This window comes from Bombina bombina, chromosome 1, assembly GCF_027579735.1.
Source record: "Bombina bombina isolate aBomBom1 chromosome 1, aBomBom1.pri, whole genome shotgun sequence".
Taxonomy (NCBI): Eukaryota; Metazoa; Chordata; class Amphibia; order Anura; family Bombinatoridae; genus Bombina; species Bombina bombina.
The window spans coordinates 158,998,119-159,022,712 of record NC_069499.1 but is presented as its reverse complement, the minus strand read 5'-3'; the positions used below and the strand labels follow the sequence as shown (position 1 = coordinate 159,022,712).

General features: G+C 35.6%; 1 protein-coding gene across 1 annotated transcript in view; it reads right to left on the bottom strand.

Moving 5' to 3' along the window:
• Positions 1–24,594, bottom strand: part of GPHN (gephyrin) — a 1,061,400-nt gene that overhangs the window by 198,913 nt on the left and 837,893 nt on the right. The window contains 1 exon segment of the mRNA XM_053697683.1: positions 2,661–2,703. Within this exon segment, the coding sequence (XP_053553658.1) occupies positions 2,661–2,703 (43 nt within the window).

Sequence of the window (24,594 nt, the reverse complement as noted above, 5' to 3'; positions counted from 1 at the left end):
TGGTTCCGGACTGCTTGTATTGCACATCAGTGCTCTACACTTTGTGAGTAAGATTCTTTAGCTTCTCTGCTATCATATCTAAAGTTGTTTTGATTTGCACCATGTGGCGCCCTCTATTTCCCCTTTTTTAGATCATCTTATCCTGTGTTTTGGCACGACACCCTGGAGGAGCGGCCTATTGCTCTGGATTTGCATCTTTTAGACCTGGGATTGCATGGACAAGACTGTCATACCATTGATTACTATTAATTGGACTATCAAGTCTGTATATCCATTTATTTTTGTATACTCCTGTCTCATTGTAATATTTGTGCTATTGTATTTTAATTAGCTCTAGGCGCCTCTTACTAGTATCTGGGTGATCTTTTTTACTAGTTGTTCCTTGAGTTTTTGTTTTATGTTTTTGTTTTTTTTGTTTTTTTAGATTATGGTTTATTGGGCAATTTGCAAAAGAGCTGAATGCCCTTTAAAGGGCAGTGAAAAAGGGCTAAATGCCCTTTTAAGGGCAATGCCCATACAAATGTCCCTTTAGGGGCAATGGGTAGTTTAGGTTTATTAGTGTTAAAGTTTTTTTTATTTTGGGGTTTTGGTTGGTGGGAGGTCTTATTGTTTGGGGGTCTTTGTTAATTTTAAGGGCTTTTGGTAGTTTATTCTTAGATTAGGGGGTGTTTTTATTTTGAGGGGGCTTTTTATTTTCATAGGGATTAGGTTTAATTTTTTTATTTGGCATAGTGTTGTTTATTTTTTCACACATAGACTGCCCTCTGGGCAGGCTAATCAACTAGTGCAACATAAATTAATTTCATGATAATTTGTACAACAAACATTGAAAACAAATATGGAGCATTTTCTCATTTTAGCTAAATATTTGTTTAAATTGTAGCAGGGTGGTCAGTACACTCATTCCTCCTATATCTCTATTTTTACAATTACACTTTAGAATCTGAAGCTGTTTATAAAACCTTCTATAAATGTATAAAAAAGGCAGCACCAGCATTGAAATTGAACAAAAAACGTTTATCCCAAAAAGGCTTAACAAGTGTGACACGGAATGAACGTCTGACGCGTTTCACGCCCCCTAGTGGCGTTTCATCAGAGACCACTAGGGGGCGTGAAACGCGTCAGACGTTCATTCCGTGTCACACTTGTTAAGCCTTTTTGGAATAAAGTTTTTTGTTCCATTTCAATGCTGGTGCTGCCTTTTTTATACATTTATTGCTGTGGATGACAATAGATTCGTTGCCGCTTAGGCATTGCACCCAGTCACCACAAGTTTGCTTTTGCCCGCTTTGCCCGAAGTTACAGCGGCGTCTGTGACGTCATCAGGTGGAGCTGTTGAAGGCTGGAGAGTTTGGAGTGGCCGCTTCTACACTACCCCTATAAAACCTTCTACCCCTCTATCTGTTCCATTTCCTCTCCTACTTTACTTTGTACATTTTTCCTTTCTGGTGGCAGATCAACTGTTTAACCCCTTAACTGGTGGGTCAGTTTCACCCCTGTGCTGAGCTGTTTTGGAGTTTCTAGATGCAGTACACAGTAACAATTAATGTAGGCCAATTTCAGTGAAAAGCCAACATATTGTGTTTCTTTTAGAAGACCCAGCAGATTCAAACTATACCATTATTTAATGTATATATCATGACACATTAGTAGTGTACAACAAACATAGTTTGTGTGTATGTCTTTTTTGAACCTTTTATAAATAAGGGACTTTTTGTATAGTTATAGAACATTTGATGCACACATAGGGATTCCAGTGAGCATCTACGCAAATAAATGCACGTCAGGTAATCATTATTACTAAAGTGATCACCTGTCTATTAAAACCTACATAGGGGCTGTATTTTAAAGAGGGCTTTTAAAACAAGGGGTCTTAGTTACAACGTGTGCATTTTTTAAAAGAATGTGTTTACACTGTATACTCCTTTCAAGCAGTGGGTCTTGGGGGTTTCTAGGGCTTAAGGGAGCTGTATTCGAGGGATTTAAATACTTAACTCCCCCACATGCAGCTTCCTTAAGCTCTATGAAGTACTTCCTGGTTTACAGGTAGATGACATCACCATGCCTATGCAAGGTGATGTCACCAGCATTGCCAGATTGCCTAGGCAGTGTTGAAACCTAGGCCAACTCATATGAGCCTGTAACTGTGGGAAGGTGGCGATTAGCTCTGAAAGTGCCCCCCCGGTTGACGACACATGATTTATATCCGCAATTAAGTCATTGGGGTAGATTTATTAAATGTCGACCGGACACAATTCGCTGCAGCGAATCATGTCCGCTCGTCCTTGCTAAATGCTGACAGCATACGCTGTCAGCATTTAACATGGCACAAGCATTTCTGGTGCTTGTGCAATTCTGCCCCCTGTTCACTGGCGGCCAATAGACCTTTTGCAGGGGCTGTCAATCAAAGGTGGTGGACAAGTTTAGGAGCAGCGGATTTTTGTGGGGCTTCGAAACAGCATCCACTGATTAATAAATGGAGCCCATTGAGCGAATGATGACCACATGTCGTCATTAACAGTTAAAGAGTAATAATTGTATATATGTTGTAGATTCTGATTAACACTTTTTAAATGTATCATTAATCAAGACGTATACATTGCATGTGTAACAGATACAAAGAAATAGACATCTAATACAAATCTTTAATTTTTACTTACTAGCTCTAAGAATGTTCTCCTTGCTGCTACATCTGGACTGGACCTGCAAAGAAAGCAGGGACTGTGTCAGCATTAGCAGTAACAAACAATAAACATCTAACTTTAGCCATGGTGACCTGGAACACATTGTTCTGCAATGCGCTGCAACTCTTCTGGCAAGGTAAACAATCCATGGGCAGGTTTCTAAGATCTTGTGATTTTTGTTGGAAGTCATTTTAAAAACTGGCTAAATTCAAAGAACAATGGTACTTATACAATACAACCCCACTACTTCTAAAGTTAATTTAGGAAAAAGTTAAGTTTTGACTGTGAATTGTATAAATGATCACAATGCAATACAGGGTTAATGGAAAATTATCACAGGGGTAACATAATTTATGTGTTGATATCTATATTCTATTTTTTTGTGTAAAAATAAAAAATGAAATTATTTTTATTATCATTTATTTGTATAACGCCGTAAAATTCTGTAGCGCAAAATTAATAATGTGAAAAGTTGGCTTTAATACTTATTGATGATTTCCATTTATAATTAAGCTTTACAAGGGGAGAAGCCTGTCCATGAACTGCAGAAATGTACATCCACACAACAGGTTGAATTCTACCAAGCAACAAAGGCTACTTGCTGTAATGGAACAGTATATGAGAATAATGTTGCGACTAATGGTGGTTTATGACTGTCCTTCCTGGAAAAACATTGTTAAAATGAAAATAAGTTGACAACTTTATAAAGTGGGGTCTTTTTTTTTTTTTTGGTTCAGATTTTTAGATTTGGTGGCCAGTGTTAAATGGTATTGTGTTGGTCAACGAATTCTCAAACCTACTCATCTTATTCACATGGACATGAACATTTTGTAACACTACTTAAAGGGACATTAAACACAAAAATGTTTTTTCATTATTCAGATAGAGAATAACATTTTTAAAAAGTTTGCAATTTACTTCTATTATCAAAAATGTTTAATTCTCATGTTATTCGTTGTTAAAGAGATACCTAGGAAGGTAGCGCGCACATGCCTGAAGCACTACAGGACAGGAAATGGTGCTGCCATCTAGTGTTACTGCTAATGTATAACATTGTTGCAAAACTGCTGCTATATATTGCTGCAGACACGTGCACACTCTTGAGCTTACATTTCTGCTTTTTAAATAAGGATAACAAGAAAACAAAGAAAATATGATAATAGAAGTTAAAGGGCCATAATACCCAAATGTTTAAACACTTGAAAGTGATGCAGCATAGCTGTAAAAAGCTGATTAGAAAATATCACCTGAACATCTCTATGTAAAAAAGGAAGATATTTTACCTCAAAAGTTCCTCAGTAGCCACATCCCATTGTAAAGGATTTCTAAGCAGCATTTTAGTGTGTCTGTCCTGGGACATCTGAAGGGACTAGCATCGTGCACTCTCATATTATTTCACCAATCAGGTAAAGGAAGCTTACTATGAAATCTCATGAGAGTTAAGTCAAATCTCATGAGATCACAGTAAGAGTTCATGACCTCAGCACTGCTGATGCTGATTGGCTGCTTTTCATTTCTTCATTTTTTTTAATTTTTTTACCTGCAGCTGGGAGCAGCTGAGTATAACTTTTTACACAGAACTTACTCTGCTGAGCTGAGGAGATTGTGAGGTAAAATATCTTCCTTTTTTACATAGAGATGCTCAGGTGATATTTTCCTGTCAGCTTTTTACAGTTATACTGCATCAGTTTCAAGTGATTTAGCATATGAGTATTATGTCCCTTTAATTAGAAAGTTGTTTAAAATGTTATGTTCTATCTAAATCATGAAAGAAAAAAAATGGGTTTTACGTCCCTTTAAGAATAAATAGTAGTTAAGCAAATAACATACCAAAAATACTTTATACAGCACTATGTAAACAGTTTTTTACAATTAATATCTTTTAAAGGCAAAAATCTTGTAGCCATTTAAAGGAACACTTAAAGTGCCAGTAAACCTAAAAAATAATGTTATATAATTCTGCACATAGTGCACAATTATATAACATTACATTAGAGCTAGTTTTTTATTACAAATATATCCGGTGATTTTTTTATAAAAAGAAGAGGGTTTTCCAGACCCGCCCTCTGTGCTCTACTGAGCGGGTCTGGTTTTCCCTCAGAGCACATCGGGCCAGCTGTTTAGTCACAGCCCGGCCCGACCGCGCCATTACATTGGATGCAGCTCGCTCCTGCTCTGTCTGACAGCAGGAGCGAGCTGCATTGAATGTCTGGAAAACCCTCTTCTTTTTATAAAAAATCACCGGATATGTTTGTAATAAAAAACTAGCACTAATATAATGTTATATAATTCTGCACATAGTACAGAATTATATAACATTATTTTTTAGGTTTACTGGCCCTTTAAGTCAAAATTAAACTTTCATGGTTCAGATAGAGTGTGCAATTAAAAAAAAAAAACCTTTCCACTTCAGTTCCATTATCAAAACATATTTTTATATGCACTCTTTCAGAGGCACCAGCTCCTGAGCATGTGCAACAATTCACAGTATATAGGTTTATGCATGTTGTGACAGCAGGAGCGAGCTGCATTGAATGTAATGGTTCGGTCGGGCCGGGCTGTGACTAAACAGCTGACCCGACGCGCTCTGAGGGAAAACCAGACCCGCTCAGTAGAGCACAGAGGGTGGGTCTGGTAAACCCTCTTCTTTTTATAAAAAATCACTGGATATATATGTAATAAAAAACTAACACTAATATAATGTTATATAATTCTGCACATAGTGCAGAATTATATAACATTATTTTTTAGGTTTACTGGCCCTTTAAGTCAAAATTAAACTTTCATGGTTCAGATAGTGTGTGCAATTAAAAAAACCTTTCCACTTCAGTTCCATTATCAAAACATATTTTTATATGCACTCTTTCAGAGGCACCAGCTCCTGAGCATGTGCAAGAATTCACAGTATATAGGTTTATGCATGTTGTGATTGGATGGTGACTGTCGCATGATACAGTGGACAGGACAATTGAATTACCTTTGAAATTTGTCAGAAAAAAAAAAAATCAACTACTCATTTGAAATTATTTTTTATGCATCTGTTGATTATGCAAATATACTATATTAATAGTCCTTTATTTGTGAATAGCCAAGTGCTATGACCACTGAAAATAAAATGTTATAAGGAACGTCAAGATGACCCAGGGGTATTATATCCAATTAAAATTAAACCTAGGTAAAGCTCTGCCAAATAACCTTAGTATTTACAGTTACTAATCATTTAACTGTATTAAATATGTCCAATCACTGCCCTCCAAGAGTGTTGGTCTCTGTGTAGTAAAACCAGGGTCTAAATGTGCCTAGAATTATGTAGTAAATTATGGAGTTATTATTTAATCGTAAAAGAAATGTGACTAAAGTGCAGCTTCGGGTAATGTTTATATTATATGCCGGAATTCCTATACTACATTTAATCAGTTTTAATTTGGAGATAAAATCTGAACCAAAAGCCAGGACAGACAAAAGGTAATGAGCAGATTATGAGCTATGCAGACAATCGAACCTACACAATAGAACCTCCTACTAATGATGAACAGTTATGGTACAGAATGATAATACACATGAGAAACAGAACAGTGACGGGAAGTGCTTCAAATAAACTAGTTTTGAACTGTGGAATGAAACTAGAAAAAACACAAAAAGTAAACAAATAAATAGTCTAGTAAAGAACTAGTGTGGAAAAACATATATCCGAGTACACAAGATAAAAAGCTAATAAGAGAAAAATGTTAGTGGAAAGACAGCGCTAAGGAAGTAAAATGAAAGTCAGGAATCTTCACAAAGTATATTAAGGAGCTCAAACTCATAGCGCAAAGCATATTTTTGCGAATGGAAGCAGCTCCTTTGATCAGTAATAGTTACTCTTGTTTCGCAGCCTCTATTCCTCCTGAGTTCATCTTTTAGCCCTTCCAATTTATAGTGGAGCTATTGCATGGACAAAAACAAAAGATTGAAAATGAGCAGAGACACACAGATTGTTCAATCCAGTTGCAGACACGTTGGGTCATAGAGTAACTAAGTAACAGTCATTGTGGAATTCTGAGTAGTTTTTGCAAGAAGGCTGTTAGATATCCATGAGCTGGAATATAACGGACATTCTTCATAGAGTAAAAGTTTAGAGAAATAAATGTTGCTGATGAAGCATGAAAAAAGAAACAGTAGAAACATTTTCACAACATAATGCAGCAGGCTGTCAACTGTAAATATATTTGTAGCACAGAATCATCCCTATATGTAATTACACATCTAAACACTGAAATTGATTACAGTAGTCCTTGTCTGCAGCATTTTCTTTAAACCATTACAAACATATTTAGAACATGTTTTAGTTAAGATATTTTCATTTTAATTGAAAATGCATCTTGTTTGAAAGAATCCCACAGCAATTAGATGTTGATAAATCAAGGAAAAACAATCATCTGCTTATCAATTAGAATTATTTTAATTGAAAACCAAGTCAGTATTAATTTATCCAAAATCAAAGCCCACAGTTTAACAAATAAAATTGGTAATTTTCCACGGGAGTCCTTCTGTTAATTAAACTGTTCTTAATAAAATTTCTAAATGAATGAAGTACATGCAGCCAGAGAGAAAGGGGGAGGAAATCTGGAACAGTGAACAAGAGAAAACAGCCCATATTACAATATATGCCTATTGTTTGTGCACCACTAATAATCTCCCTTAATGCATTATATGTACTCTCAGCGAGCTGAAAACCTCTATTTTATTTTCACCACATGACAATAACTATTGCTTTGCTTATGTATAGTTTAAGATGATAGTTGTTTGTGAACAGAAGCAACTGAGCTACATGTTTTTTTATTTTCTCCTGTAGGGAACAAAAAGCCAGAAGAGTGATAAGATTAGAACATTTTTCAATCCTGTCTGGATTTTGATTTAATTTTTCACTATAACATAAAATATTAGTATAACTCTTGTTATTTTTGTTAAAACTTCTAAGTTTAATAACACATCTTATGTATTTTTGAGAGCAGAAAGCATTTACAGGTCATGCAATTTTTTGGGGTAAGCAGAAAGGCAGTGCATGCTTTTGAGTTTACTAAGAGAAATGGCTGACAAAGAGACTTAGCAACACTGACACCATGGATTGTCTCTTCATGGTGAAATAAAGACATGTCTAAATGTCTATACCTTTTGCGAATTTCTTTCTAGTTATCTTTTTACCAACACAATACTACACATAGCAATATGTGAATAAATTTGTATTTAAACTAGATAGAACACCATGATATATATATATATATATTTTTTTTTAAAATAATTTACAAAAAAAATACAAGTGTAAAATAAAGGTACCATAAAGTCAAAATTAAGCTTAAAAGCATGACATTTTAAACAACCTTCCAATTTACTTCTATTATCAATCTTGCTTAGTTCTCTTGGTATCGTTTGTTAAAGAGTGATAGTACGTAAGCTTTGAAGCATGTACGTGTCTTTAGCCATCTTGCAGCAGTGTTTGCAACAATGTTTATAGCAACGTCAAACATAGTGGCAAACATTCTGCCATAGAAGGCTAAAGACAAGTGCATGCGCCTAAACGCCTATTAGCCTAGATATACTATATGTAAAATAGATAGTTGTTTAAAATTGCACACTCTATTTGAATCATGAAAGTTTCATTTTGACTTTACCATCTCTTTAAGAACTAACAACAACAACAGTCCTACCAAGTTTCACCTATGGAAAACGTTTCTAAAATGCTGAGCAATACTTTATATCAATTAAACCAACAAAACTATTAAATAATGGTGAAATAAAGTATAGGTAATATTAGAGCGAAGATGTACAAATTTTTTAATGGTAAAATTAATTTACAGCACGTATCAAATGAGAATCGATGAAGGACATTGTTAAGGTTTTCATAAAGCTTGCCTCAGTATATCTAAAAACATAAATATTTACAGCAGTTCAAGTTGGGGAGAAGGCACTGACGCATGACCGGGAAAAAATAGAGGGTTCAAATGCATTCTTTCTTGTTATGCAACAGTTCCCAAAATATAGGTATAAGTGTAAGAAATGGATCTACTCTACCAACGTTATCAATTATTTATTCAAGACAAAATCTTAGTTTTAAGTTTTCAATAACTGTAACACACAATCATAATTATACAGTATATTTGAACACCCATCCACACCTCAGCTATTGGTGTCTCATCTGAAGGAGCCTCTCTGGTTAAAGGATATGCAAATCAGCTTCACAATGCCTCACTTTTATGCTTCCAAAACATGGATTCCCTTGTGTCAGTGCACAGTAGGCATAAAGGTGGGTTTTAAAGGTGCCTGGAGCAACATTGAACTGGCATGAAGGAAGCAGTGTTTAAATGGACATGTGAAAGCAAAAAAACAGAGGCATTGTGAAGTTCATTTGCACATCCTTACCACAAATCCAGTGATCCAGGGAATCATTGATAGCCAAGATGATCTCAGCAAGAGTATGCAGTTGTGCCTGACAATGATCTATTGTGTGTGACTATACTCACAGTGGACTTTCTCCCCTTATCTTTATGCTCACCATAACTTATTTTGAGAGTGGTTTGGATATCCATTACCAGCTTTACTCTGCAGCAAGTAAGTGAGCTGTTGAGGTCTAATAAGTGATGGCTCTTGTTGTACTTCCTGTGTATGCGTAAAGTTTCCTAGACCAGCACTGCACTAGCGAATCCATATTTAGAAATCGATATTTGGAAGCAAAAATTGGAGGAATTGTGAAAGTCATTTGAATATTACCAGCCTGGCTACAGTGGAAACACTAATAGCTGACGTGTTCTATAGAGGGATATCCAGATATGTAATGATCTATTGTGTGTTGTTAGTTACTAGTCTGAAATTCTTTATAAAGATATTAGTTAAAACTCCATTCTGTCTATCGACAGGGGCCAGCTACCAAATATTCACTCTTTTGCAACATTGTACCAATCATTTAGCTCCTACTGACTAACATAGTTACATAGAAATAGAGGTTGAAAAAAGACTCACGTTGAACCTTTCACAAATTCATGTTACTGCTGTTGATCCAAAAAAGACCAAAAAAACCCATAATTTATGTAAGAACTTACCTGATAAATTCATTTCTTTCATATTAGCAAGAGTCCATGAGCTAGTGACGTATGGGATATACATTCCTACCAGGAGGGGCAAAGTTTCCCAAACCTTAAAATGCCTATAAATACACCCCTCACCACACCCACAATTCAGTTTAACGAATAGCCAAGAAGTGGGGTGATAAGAAAAAAGTGCGAAAGCATATAAAATAAGGAATTGGAATAATTGTGCTTTATACAAAAAAATCATAGCCACCACAAAAAAGGGCGGGCCTCATGGACTCTTGCTAATATGAAAGAAATGAATTTATCAGGTAAGTTCTTACATAAATTATGTTTTCTTTCATGTAATTAACAAGAGTCCATGATCTAGTGACGTATGGGATAATGATTACCCAAGATGTGGATCTTTCCACGCAAGAGTCACTAGAGAGGGAGGGATAAAATAAAGACAGCCAATTCCTGCTGAAAATAATCCACACCCAAAATAAAGTTTCATGAAAAACATAAGCAGAAGATTCAAACTGAAACCGCTGCCTGAAGTACTTTTCTACCAAAAACTGCTTCAGAAGAGGAAAATACATCAAAATGGTAGAATTTGGAAAAAGTATGCAAAGAGGACCAAGTCGCCGCTTTGCAAATCTGATCAACCGAAGCTTCATTCCTAAACGCCCAGGAAGTAGAAACTGACCTAGTAGAATGAGCTATAATCCTCTGAGGCGGAGTTTTACCCGACTCAACATAGGCAAAATGAATTAAAGATTTCAACCAAGATGCCAAAGAAATGGCAGAAATTTTCTGGCCTTTCTAGAACCGGAAAAGATAACAAATAAACTAGAAGTCTTTCGGAAAGACTTAGTAGCTTCAACATAATATTTCAAAGCTCTAACAACATCCAAAGAATTCTTAGGATTAGGACATAATGAAGGAACCACAATGTCTCTACTAATGTTGTTGGAATTCACAACTTAGGTAAAAATTCAAAAGAAGTTCGCAACACCGCCTTATCCTGATGAAAAATCAGAAAAGGAGACTCACAAGAAAGAGCAGATAATTCAGAAACTCTTCTGGCAGAAGAGATGGCCAAAAGGAACAAAACTTTCCAAGAAAGTAATTTAATGTCCAATGAATGCATAGGTTCAAATGGAGGAGCTTGAAGAGCCCCCAGAACCAAATTCAAACTCCAAGGAGGAGAAAATTGACTTAATGACAGGCTTTATACGAACCAAAGCTTGTACAAAACAATGAATATCAGGAAGAATAGCAATCTTTCTGTGAAAAAGAACAGAAAGAGCAGAGATTTGTCCTTTCAAGGAACTTGCGGACAAACCCTTATCTAAACCATCCTGAAGAAACTGTAATATTCTCGGTATTCTAAAAGAATGCCAAGAAAAATTATGAGAAAGACACCAAGAAATATAAGTCTTCCAGACTCTATAATATATCTCTCTGGATACAGATTTACGAGCCTGTAACATAGTATTAATCACAGAGTCAGAGAAACCTCTTTGACCAAGAATCAAGCGTTCAATCTCCATACCTTTAAATTTAAGGATTTCAGATCCTGATGGAAAAAAGGACCTTGAGACAGAAGGTCTGGTCTTAACGGAAGAGTCCACGGTTGGCAAGAGGCCATCCGGACAATATCCGCATACCAAAACCTGTGAGGCCATGCCGGAGCTACCAGCAGAACAAACGAGCATTCCTTCAGAATCTTGGAGATTACTCTTGGAATAAGAACTAGAGGCGGAAAGATATAGGCAGGATGATACTTCCAAGGAAGTGATAATGCATCCACTGCCTCCGCCTGAGGATCCCGGGATCTGGACAGATACCTGGGAAGTCTCTTGTTTAGATGAGAAGCCATCAGATCTATTTCTGGAAGTTCCCTCATTTGAACAATCTGAAGAAATACCTCTGAGTGAAGAGACCATTCGCCCGGATGCAACGTTTGGCGACTGAGATAATCCGCTTTCCAATTGTCCATACCTGGGATATGAACCGCAGAGATTAGACAGGAGCTGGATTCCGCCCAAACCAAAATTCGAGATACTTCTTTCATAGCCAAAGGACTTTGATGATTGATGTATGCCACAGTTGTGACATTGTCTATCTGAAAACAAATGAACAACTCTCTCTTCAGAAGAGGCCAAACCCCTTGTGCCGTCAGATACCCCCACACAGCTCCCCAACCGGTAAGACTTGCATCTGTTGAGATTATAGTCCAGGTCGGAAGAACAAAGAAGCCCCCTGAACTAAACAATGGTGATCTGTCCACCATGTCAGAGAGTGTCGTAAAATCGGTTTAAAGATATTAATTGAGATATCTTTGAGTAATCCCTGCACCATTGGTTCAGCATACAGAGCTGAAGAGGTCGCATGTGAAAACGAGCAAAGGAGATCGCATCTGATGCGGCAGATTTCCATGCATAAGGCTACCAAAGGGAATGATTGTGACTGAAGGTTTTGACAAGCTGATATCAATGTTAAACTTCTCTTGTCTGACAAGGACAGAGTCATAGACACTGAATCTATCTAGAAACCTAAAAAGGTTACCCTTGTCTGAGGAATCAATGAACTGATTGGTAAATTGATCCTCCAACCATGAACTGAAGAAACAACACAAGTCGATTCGTATGAGATTCTTCGAAAATGAGAAGACTGAGCAAGTACCAAGATAACGTCCAAATAAGGAAATACCAAAACCCCGTTCTCTGATTACAGAAAGAAGGGCACCGAGAACTTTTGAAAAAAATTCTTGGAACTGAGGCTAGGCCAAACGGTAGAGCCACAATACTGGTAATGCTTGTCTAAAAAGAGAATCTCAGACACTAAAAGTGATCTGGATGAATCGGAATATGCAGATACACATCCTGTAAATCTATTGTAGACATATAATGCCCTTGCTAAACAAAAGGCAGGATAGTCCTACAGTAACCATCTTGAATGTTGGTATCCTAACATAACGATTCAATAATGATAGATCCGGAACTGGTCTGAAGGAATTGACCTTCTTTGGTACAATGAAGAGATAGAATAAAACCCCAGCCCCTGTTCCAGAACTGGAACTGTCATAAATACTCCAGCCAACTCTAGATCTGAAACACATTTCAGAAATGCTGAGCTTTTGCTGTGTTAACTGGGACACGGGAAAAGAAAAAAATCTCTTAGCAGGAGGCCTTAACTTGAAGCCAATTCTGTACCTTCCTGAAACAATGTTCTGAAACCAGAGATTGAGAACGGAATTGATCCAAATTTCTTTGAAGAAAACGTAATCTGCCCCATACCAGCTAAGCTGGAATAAGGGCCGCATTTTCATAGGTACTTAGGAGCTGGCTATAGGTTTCTATAAGGCTTGGATATATTCCAAACTGGAAATAGTTTCCAAACTGATACCGCTCCTGAGGATGAAGGATCAGGCTTTTGTTCCTTGTTGTGAGGAAAGGAACGAAAATGATTATTTACCCTGGAAAGAAAGGGAAAGCAAAGTTGACTTAGAAGACATATCAGCATTCCAAGTTTAATCCATAAAGCTTTTCTAGCTAAAATAGCTAGAGACATATACCTGACATCAACTCTAATGATATCAAAAGAAGGTATCACCAATAAAATTATTAGCATGTTATAGAATAATAATAATGCTATAAAATTATGATCTGTTACTTGTTGCGCTAAAGCTTCTAACCAAAAAGTTGAAGCTGCAGCAACATCCGCTAAAAATATAGCAGGTCTAAAAAGATTACCTGAACATAAGTAAGCTTTTCTTAGAGAGGATTCAATTTTCCTATCTAAAGGATCCTTAAATGAAGTACTATCTGCCGTAGGAATAGTAATACATTAGCAGGAGTAGAGACAACCCCATAACCTTAGGGATTTTTGTCCCAAAAAACTCTAATCTGTCAGATGGCACAGGATATAATTGCTTAAACGTCTAAAAGGAGTAAATAAATTACCCAAATTATTCCATTCCCTGGAAATTACTTCAGAAATAGCATCAGGGAGATAAAACACTTCTGGAATAACTACAGGAGATTTAAAAACCTTATTTAAACGTTTACATTTAGTATCAAGAGGACCAGAATCCTCTATTTCTAATGCAAATAATACTTCTTTAAGTAAAGAACGAATAAATTCCATCCTGAACAAATACAAAGATTTATCAGCATCAACCTCTGAGACAGAAACCTCTGAACCAGAAGAACCATAAACAGTATCAGAATGATGATGTTCATTTAAAAATTCATCTGAAAAAAGAGAAGTTTTAAAAGACTTTTATGTATACTAGAAGGAGAAATAACAGACATAGCCTTCTTAATGGATTTAAAAAATAAAATCTCTTATGTTATCAGGAACACTCTGAAAATTAGATGTTGACGGAACAGCAACAGGTAATGTAACAGTACTAAAGGAAATTTTATCTGCATTAATAAGTTTGACATGACATGCAATACAAACAACAGCTGGAGAAACAGATACCAAAAGTTTATAGCAGATACACTTAGCTTGGTAGCTCCAGCACTGGGCAGTGATTTTCCTGAAGTATCTTCTGACTCAGTTGCAACGTGGAACATCTTGCAATATGTAAAAGAAAAAAACAACATATAAAGCAAAATTGATCAAATTCCTTAAATGACAGTTTCAGGAATGGGAAAAAAATGCCAGTGAACAAGCTTCTAGCAACCAGAAGCAATAAATAATGAGACTTAAATAATGTGGAGACAAAAATGACGCCCATATTTTTTAGCGCCAAAAAAGACGCCCACATTATTTGGCGCCTAAATGCTTTTGGCGCCAAAAATGACGCCACATCCGGAACGCCGACATTTTTGACGCAAAAAAAACGTCAAAAAATGACGCAACTTCCGGCGACACGTATGACGCCGGAAACAGAAAAAAAAATTTTTGCGCCAAAAAAGTCCGCGCCAAGAATGAAGCAATAAAATGAAGCATTTTCTGCCCCCGCGAGCCTAACAGCCCACAGGGAAAAAGTCAAATTTTTTAAGGTAAGAAAAAATGATTGAAACAAATGCATTTATCCCAAATATGAAACTGACTGTCTGAAAAAATAAGGAATGTTGAACATTCTGAGTCAAGGCAAATAAATGTTTGAATACATATATTTAGAACTTTATAAACAAAGTGCCCAACCATAGCTTAGAGTGTCACAGAAAATAAGATTTACTTACCCCAGGACACTCATCTACATGTTTGTAGAAAGCCAAACCAGTACTGAAACGAGAATCAGCAGAGGTAATGGTATATATAATAGTATATCGTCGATCTGAAAAGGGAGGTAAGAGATGAATCTCTACGACCGATAACAGAGAACCTATGAAATAGACCCCGTAGAAGGAGATCACTGTATTCAAATAGGCAATACTCTCCTCACATCCCTCTGACATTCACTGCACGCTGAGAGGAAAACCGGGCTCCAACTTGCTGCGGAGCGCATATCAACGTAGAATCTAGCACAAACTTACTTCACCACCTCCATCGGAGGCAAAGTTTGTAAAACTGAATTGTGGGTGTGGTGAGGAGTGTATTTATAGGCATTTTAAGGTTTGGGAAACTTTGCCCCTCCTGGTAGGAATGTATATCCCATACGTCACTAGCTCATGGACTCTTGCTAATTACATGAAAGAAATAAAATTTAAGCCATTTCCAATTGTGCCTCAAAGGTAAAAACACCCTTTAATTCCAAAGTAGCAATTTGATTTCTCCTTAGATTAAAAAGCTACTATACTGCGACTGAAAGGGGGGCGGGCGGACCGGGACCTTTTGTTTTCTGATATTTAAATGTTGAAATATGTTATACCAGATGGATACTCAATGCTTGACTTTCAGTAAACCTCTTCCTTAGTAAGGATAACCTCCAAACGGACTCTCAAGTGGACTATCCGACCATTAAGTAGATACTAAGTAGCCCTGTTGGACATTTTTATTGTTCAGTTTAGCATTTATTCAGGAGGAGGTTGCTGCTATCCAATATTGAAGAGCTTTAGGCTCTGCTAATGTTATCCATAAAAATCTACAGCTATTGTTGTACTTTGTATTCCGGAGCTGCGTCTTCAAACCTTTGTAAAACTGATTTATATACAATAAAGCCGTTTCAAAAAAAAAAAAAAAAAAAAAAGCTACTATACTGTGAAAACTGTTATATACCTGTATATCCTGCTTGCCAAAAAATAAAATAAAAAAAAATCTAGACTTTTTTTTAAGAGCGTCTTATAAACTTGCTAAAGCAACTAATTAGGAAGATAACTCTATATCCTTATTGTTCTTACTGTAAAGAACCTTTAGATGAACTCTGTGAGAAATACTTTTCCCCGAGTCTCAATGGATTATCTCTTGCCCTTTGTGCAGTCTTACTGATAAACATGTTAGTTGTATAATGTAATCATATATCCTTGGAGATGACTCTTTTTAAGAGTGAATAATTGCAACCTTTCCACCCTTTCATCATAATGCACATCTTCCATTCCCCTTATCAATGTTGTCACCCTCCTCTACACTTCTTCTAGTTCTATAAATTCCTTTTTAAAAGGGTTGCTCAAAATTGTATTGCATATTTAAGACTAGGTCTTTGCATTTATTTAAATTGAATCTCATCTGCCACTTGCCTGCCCAGTCCCCTCATTTATCCAAGTCTCTTTGTAGAGAGGTAACATTCCGTCCAGATTGTATTACCTTATTTAATTTTGTATCATCTGCAAAAACAGACACTTGACGATCAAGATCGTCAATAAACAGGTTAAAGAGAAGCGGACCAAAGATAGAACCCTGAGGCCCTCCACTTACCTTTTTTGCCCATCTTGGCAGCTGTTCTTCCCTTCAAATATAAAGTTGTCTTGCTTATGTCATTGGCTATGATTTTTATTTTTCTACTCACTGTTATCCACTGTAAAGTATCCTGCAGTTCTTATTGGAATAGTGCTTTCTTTCAAGAGGCATACTTAATAAATTTTTTCTTTATGTATCTCAGCCCTGATGATTTAAATAGTTTTTATGTATGACCATCAATTCCAATAACCAATACTTATTATTATAATAATCCTTTTTTTAATTTTTTTTTTAAATAAATTTTAGAATAAATCAAATGAGTAAAAAAAAGGCCAAAAAGTAATCAAACATATACACCATCAAAATGTGCAATTCAATAAGTAACCGTAAAAACAACGTTATATTTATGAAGATACATTCACATTTTCAAATGAACGTAAAACAAAACTAATATAAAAAGGAACAGATGTTTTATTTAAAAGGAAATAAAAAATACTGAATATACTAAACATGTCTATTACTAGTGAATGCATAAATATAATATAGGATTTTTAATGTATAGTATGAGGAGTCATATCTGGCTTGTGCTCAAAACATGCACCTCAGGGGTTGGCATAGCTCAACCAACTGGCTAATTTTTGTTTTTTTAATGAATTTCTCATCTCCTACTTGATTCACTTAATTGAAAGGCTGTTAACGTAGATAGGTCCTACTGATGTTTCTGTTCCTCTGAACAGTCATTAAATAAATCGTACTCTATATTCTGTAGCACACACAAGCAAAGTTGTAGGTGTCAAATTTAACATACCAACTGTAATTGATATAAATAATAACTATTCCATCCCTGTCAGAAGAGACACTTTTCTGTATTCCAGCATACATAGCAGGCTATTGCAAGAAAGCACCAAGCCCGAGCGTAAATGTAATTTCATTTGTCTATGCATATTGAAGGATGTTGGATGTCATTAATTAACAATGAAAATAATGGTTATAATATAGTAAATGTTTTTGCTAAAGAATTAGGAACCAAAGCACTAACTTATTATTTATTTTTTTCCTGGTAAAGTTTGGACATTCTGCCTATATGTTTTTTGTAAGTTGTAAAACAGACTGGAAACGGAATTCACATTTTCAGAGAATGCAAATTAGCCAATAAATTACCCAGAAACGTGTCTAAGTATAGACATTTCTTTCCTCTACTAAATTTCGTTGTCTGTTACCTATTGTTTCCACTGTTAAATGCGGCTAATTATTGTAACACACACAGAGAAAAAAATCTCATTTCCTATTCATATACTTTGATGTTGAAAGAATCTTCATGTAGCTAAACACAAGGCCAATGTCAGATAGCAATAGATATCAGTGAGCTCTCAAAACTGTGAATCAACAAAGAACTATTGTTAATTCTTACAACTTTGGCACATGTTCAACTTGCCTTTAGTTACTTCAAATGTACATTGTCAAAAATATTTGCTAAATCCTGCTTACATATTAATACATACTGCAATATTTCTTTGTGCTCTCATTATTATTATTATCGTTGAATCTATGGACAAAGGGTTTATGGTTTATGATGAACTGAGATATTATACTTTGTGGCAAAGTGAGATCCACTTAATCATAATTACTTAGACCTACAAACTCATAATCCTTTGTTGAGCATCTTATTTTTATCATTGCTTTAGGTTGCTTCCTGTAAGGATTTGATACTCGCCACAGACTGCAATGAAACTGTATTCAGTCTTCGATGTTTTGACTAACCATTCAATTTGCTACCAAAATAATACTCACATTAAAGGGATATCAAACCCAATTTTTTTTCTTTCATGATTCAGATAGAGCATGTTATTTTAGACAACTTTCTATTTTATCCAAGTATGTTATCCATTTGCAAGAGCACTAGATCGCAGCACGATTTCCTGCCATGTAGGTATAAAGTAAACAAATGTGATAATAGAAGTAAATGGCAAACATGTTTAAAACTGTATGCTCTTTCTAAATCAAAAAAGAAAAATTTTGGGTTCCATATTCCTTTTGAGTATATTCTATATGCATGTCAAAAAAGCTAAGCATTAGCAGAAAAAAAGTGGATACATTATAATATGTATTAAAGACATTTATGTTTACTAAGTGAAATTACATTTATGGGCTACCTAATATTATCTGAACCGTAGTAATTTATTTTACTCCTATAAAGCGGATCTGTTAATTACCCACCAAAAATATTATGTTACAAACTCCATGGTAGAGTTGTTACACTGTAGTAACCAAGTGCTCATCTTGGATATTACTGTTTCCTATATCTATAGCTACAGAGAGTAATGCTCCCATGAATCTCATTGCCTATGTCTGAGAATATTCAGTAGCTAAAAGCTTTCTAAGTAATTGTAGGCACAAGACATTAACAGAGCAATGTAATTAAACAAATAACTCCCTGAATGTTAAGGGTTAAATGACTTACCTGCGTTAAACATAATAAAAAATGCAATAACAAAATCACTGTATAAAATAAACATTAGAGTCAAAATATCCTCGTCCAATTAAAAAACCAAGAGTTCAAAGTTGTTCAAATACTGCAATGCTTTGAAGTTAGTAGTCAGACACATTTATAACATATGCACCAAACAAGCTGCATACAAATGAATGTAACACACAAGCAGCGTAGTCCTTATTTGTAGCAAAAACTGCATTTATACTTACCTGATAAATTATTTTCTTTCCTGGCATGGAGAGTCCCCAAATTAATCCATTACTGTTGGGAATTTCAATGCCTGTCCACCAGCAGGGGGCAAAGACACCCCAGCCAAAGCTTAAGTATCCCTTCCACTTCCCATACGCCCCCAGTCATTCAGCCGAGGATATAACGAAAGTAGAAGAAACACTAGGGGTATAGAGATGCCAGAAGATTAGGAAAACATGCCACCTTTAAAACCAAAAGGGCGGGTTCGTGGACTCTCCATGTCAGAAAAGAAAATAATTTATCAGGTAAGCATAAATTTTGTTTTCTTTCCAATGGCATTAATGTTGGGAATCCAATACCTAAGCTATAGAGGACAGAGAATGAACAGGGAGGGAAATAAGGCAGGCAGACCTAAACTAAAGGCACCACCTCTTGAAGCACTTTTCTCCCAAAAGAAGCCTCAGCAGAGGCAATGCAAGTTACACGGGCAAAGAATGACTGGAGGAGTATGGGAAGTGGGAGGGATACTTAAGCTTTGGCTGGGTGTTTTTGCCTCCTCCTGGTGGATAGGCATTGACATTCCCAACATTAATAAATGAATTTGTGGACTCTTCATGCCATTGGAAAGAAAATGTTCTTATAGAATATCTTACTATGTCTGTTAAAACTACTTGCTAAAATCTCTCCTATTTGCATTCATGATTACTCTATGGAATTGCATTGAGTGGTAAAAGGGAGGTTCCCTTTTGATTTGCACTTATACCTAATAGTATTGGCATCAAAACTCTCCACCCACCCCCCCCCCACAAAAAAAAGAAGAAACTCTCTCTGTTAATCACAGTTAATTTAATATTAAAATCTCTTAAAGGGACAGTCTAGTATAAATTAAACTTTCATTATTCAGATAGAACTTTAATTTTAATCAACTTTTCAATTTACTTTTATCATCAAATATGCTTTTTTCTCTTGGTATTCTTAGATTAAACTTAACATCGGTAGGCTCATATGCTAATTTCTAAGCCTTTTATCACATGCTTTTAAAATCTCTTTTCAACACAAAGAGACAGAAAGTACACGTGGGCCATATAGATAACACTGTGTTCAGGCACAGGGGGTTATTTAAGATTTAGCACAAAACAATGCTAAATGCAAGTCAATAGATAGTAAACAGTCACAGTCATGTGATCAGGGGGCTGGAAGAAGGTTCCTAGATACAAGGTAATCACAGAGGTAAAAGGTGTATTAATATAACTGTGCTTGTTATGCAAAACTGGGGAATGGGTAATAAAGGGATTATCTATCTTTTAAAACAATAACAATTCTATGGTAGACTGTCCCTTTAACTCCTTCCTGCCATTAGGACTTTCCATCCTGTCCTAACTGAGCTGGGCTCTTTAGGACGGCATGAAACATCCTAGCTGTTTGTACTGAAGCCATAGGTGCTTCCTGAATGGGATCTCGGGCTGGAAGGGGTGCCCCCCTGAAACGATCCCATCATTGAACTCAATGTTCCAATGTAGACAAATAAGTACCGTCAGGAAATGGTTAAGAAGTAGCACACACAAAAAACAACAACAAAAAACATTTCAGAATTTTCTTAGAACAAGTTCTGACCATAGGTTAAATCACTGGGCAGAAAATTTGGACAGTTTGTTGCACATAATTTCATAACTCAGTAAAGTTGTATTAATTTAGAACATAGTCATATGTAAACCAAACCTCTCCATAATAACAAATTTTATGATTAAATTTGTATAATAAAGGAATATTCTAAGTGTATACGTTCAGCCCTCAAAAGCTACAAGCATCACAGGACAAAAGGATCCCTCAGCATAAGAGAAGGAAAAATAAAATGTAGCCACTTTGGATATCTAATCCGGTTTCAAACAGATATCTTTTTAAATCCTATGCTGTTTGTAGCCATTAAGAATTACAAGTGAAGATCCCGGTTATCATAAAACCTAAAAAAAATTAAAATATTTTTAGATTCCATATTGTCACATGACCATAAATTACAGAAAAATATGTCAAGTTTTCTAACTGGACTAGTAAATGTGTTTAACACCAAATAAATGTTGTGTAAGCAACTTGGTCTTAAAGATTAATGAGAGAAATTGCTGAACGAGACATTTAATGTTTTATTAAAAGGGAATGGTTAATGTTTTGTCCTTGGAAAATTTATTGTGGAGCTCATTAGTTTGATTACCAAAGAATAATGTCATATTGTATCTTAATTCTTAATGACTAAAAAAAAATAATAAAAGAAAAAAAAAATGAACAGCACACTCTTGAGCCCTTGGAAAAGCACAAGAGATACAGATTAGTTAAAGATTTTCTGTTCTCAGTGCATAGATTAAGAGATGTGTAATTGCTTTAGAGAGAGATTTGCCACAGACCTCAAATTACTCCTAGAACTGAGCCCAAACAATTTAACCTTTAAGATCAGAACAACTATAACAAGCCTTCTCCAGTGGACCCATTGATGTCTTTTTGTTGGTGCAATTATATGTTTATATAGCAAATACCTGGAACAAAACATACATAAAGTAACAAATGTAAAGTTATTATTATTCACAGATACATCAATTTTGTTCATTGCAACATAAACTGAAAACACTGGGTTCCACAAACACAATGAGAGGCATGCAATGGTACATGGAAGACCAAACACTATGGTAGAAATGCTTAAAACTCAGGTTCTTCCCTGAATCATTGGATTTTTGCATTTTCAAGCAAATAAAATTATATATGCATTTTCATATCAGGCTGCATATATAATAGACCATATCAAAATTCCAGAAAATACAATATTTTCACTATGTATAAAAGAAATGGGCAGAACATGCAAAGGAGTACTAATAGTGTGGTCAGTTTAGAGTTATTGTAAGTTCATTGCTGACTGTTGTGTTGTAATCTTTACAATGATTTTAAACACAGTACAGAGTGAAATGCATAAGTCAAACATAATCAGAGATTTATGGGGCTTGTTGACCCATGTTTCCAGCGAGCCTTCAGGCTCGCTGGAAACAGAAGTTATGAAGCAGCGGTCTAAATACTGCTGCTCCATAACCTGTAAGCCTGCTCTGAGGCCGCGGACAGAAATTGCCAGAAATCAACACGATCGAATATGATCGGGTTGATTGATATCCCCTGTAACGGCCGATTGGCCGCGAATCTGAGGGGGCGGCATTGCAACAGCAGTTAACAAGAACTAGTAGTGCAATGATAAATGCTGAGAGCGTATGCTGTCGGCATTTATCGATGTGCAGCTGACATGATCCGCAATATCGGATTATGTCCGCTCGCACAATCATAAATATGCCCCTATATGTTTCTTCCTTCTGGGACTCATCAGCATTACTGTGTCGGAACACAAGAATCTATGAATCTGGTAGCAAGGCTATATGACAGTCATCCCATAATCTTATAGGGGGCGAAGGAGAAATAGAAGCCCTCAAATACATTACTGAAAGAAAACCAAGCAAACAAAACTTCTGCAACTGGTTTTTAATTACTACTTGTCTAACTATTGAACATCAACTAAGACTTTTATAGCACATTTATTTTCAGTCCTTGATTCAATGCCTACTTGGCAACAAGAGTACTACGGTAAACTGTAAAGTTATAATTTTTCACTCCTGATTCACATACTAACGGTACAATCAATTACAGCTACACTGCAACCATTAAAATCATCTTTATCTGCTCCGTTCAGTGCTCACGCTTTTTTAGGGTGTAATCATGGGTCCTTTAATTTAGGATTTTTTAATGAATTGGAAGTAACTCTAGGCAACCAACATTTCCCTCTATATAAAAAAATGAATGAGTAAGTACAGATCCTAGAGTTGAGTGTGGCAGGGCACTAAATATGCAACTATGTTCTGTTCCTGGAAAATATAATGTTGTTAATAAAGCATATCTGTGAGTAAAAGAAATGTCCAAAAATCCAGTCCATTTGCTGAGCTGGGAACAACAAACTATTAAAGATCTAATAGCATCTCTTCAAATGTGGATTAAATAGTAAAAATACAACACTGTGCACTAATAAAAAATGAATATATATATATATATATATATACATATATATGTGTGTGTGTGTGTGTGTGTGAAAGGATATAGCCTTTGAAATTGTATGTTCAATTTAAAAATCTTCACACTATAGTTTGTTGAGAAGTGGATATTCAAAGAATATTCTTATCAATGCTTTAAAGGACATCAAAAGATATTATTTACAGCTGTGTTTTATATATAATGTCTAATGTTTTGTCATAAATGTGAGCTAATTTCAAAATTACTGTTTTTGTTTGGAAAAAAAAAGAAAAATCTATTTGTAGCTTCCCGACTCTAGTTAACCAATGGATTATGAGGCCTTTAGGTCCTTTCTGTGTATGCACAGTATGGTTCTGCTGACACCATGGGTGGGGTAGACTGTGCATGGGAATAAGTCTAAAGCAATTTAAGCTACCGCCTGACAATTTCGGAATAAGTGGAACAAGCACAATTCTCACAGGTATTTTACAGCAAACTTAAAAATATAAAAAATAAAATAATGAATACGGCAAAAATTTCCATTAATTACATATTTCATGGGGATTCAATATTTAGTTCAATGTCTCTTTAAACAAGGCAGCACATAAATTAAGGCTATCTGTCAATATTTATCTAATAATTATGCAGAGGCATAATATCTATGAATCAAACTGTACAATTTGCATTTAATTGTACAATCAATGCAATTGGATTAGTACACAAAAATGTTGAAAAAAGATAGACACCAGGGTAAGGTTTCCTTGGAAGTATTGCTGTAGTTGATACATTTTAAAGACACAAAAACAAGCATTACTTTGTTAAGAAACATCTTAAAAGGAGTAAACTTTTCAAAATACTAGACCAATATTCCGCTTAAATGCATTGCTAACGTTTATCAGATATAACTTTAATTATGAAGGGGACTTCAGTGAAATAGTATTGTCTAAGTCTAAAAAACATAATATATTTTTTTTGGTAGCAACACAAGTGGCATTGAACAGTTTATAAGGAAGGTCTTTCTTTAATCTCCTTGTATTACTGCTTTACAGGAAAAACAAATCTAAAGTCATACTTTCTTTCATGTAATTGGCAAGAGTCCATGAGCTAGTGATGTATGGGATATACAATCCTACCAGGAGGGGCAAAGTTTCCCAAACCTCAAAATGCCTATAAATACACCCCTCACCACACCCACAATTCAGTTTTACAAACTATGCCTCCTATGGAGGTGGTGAAGTAAGTTTGTGCTAAGATTTCTACGTTGACATGCACTTCTCAGCATTTTGAAGCCTGATTCCTCTCAGAGTACAGAGAATGTCAGAGGGACGTGGAGAGTATCACCTATTAAATGCAATGATTT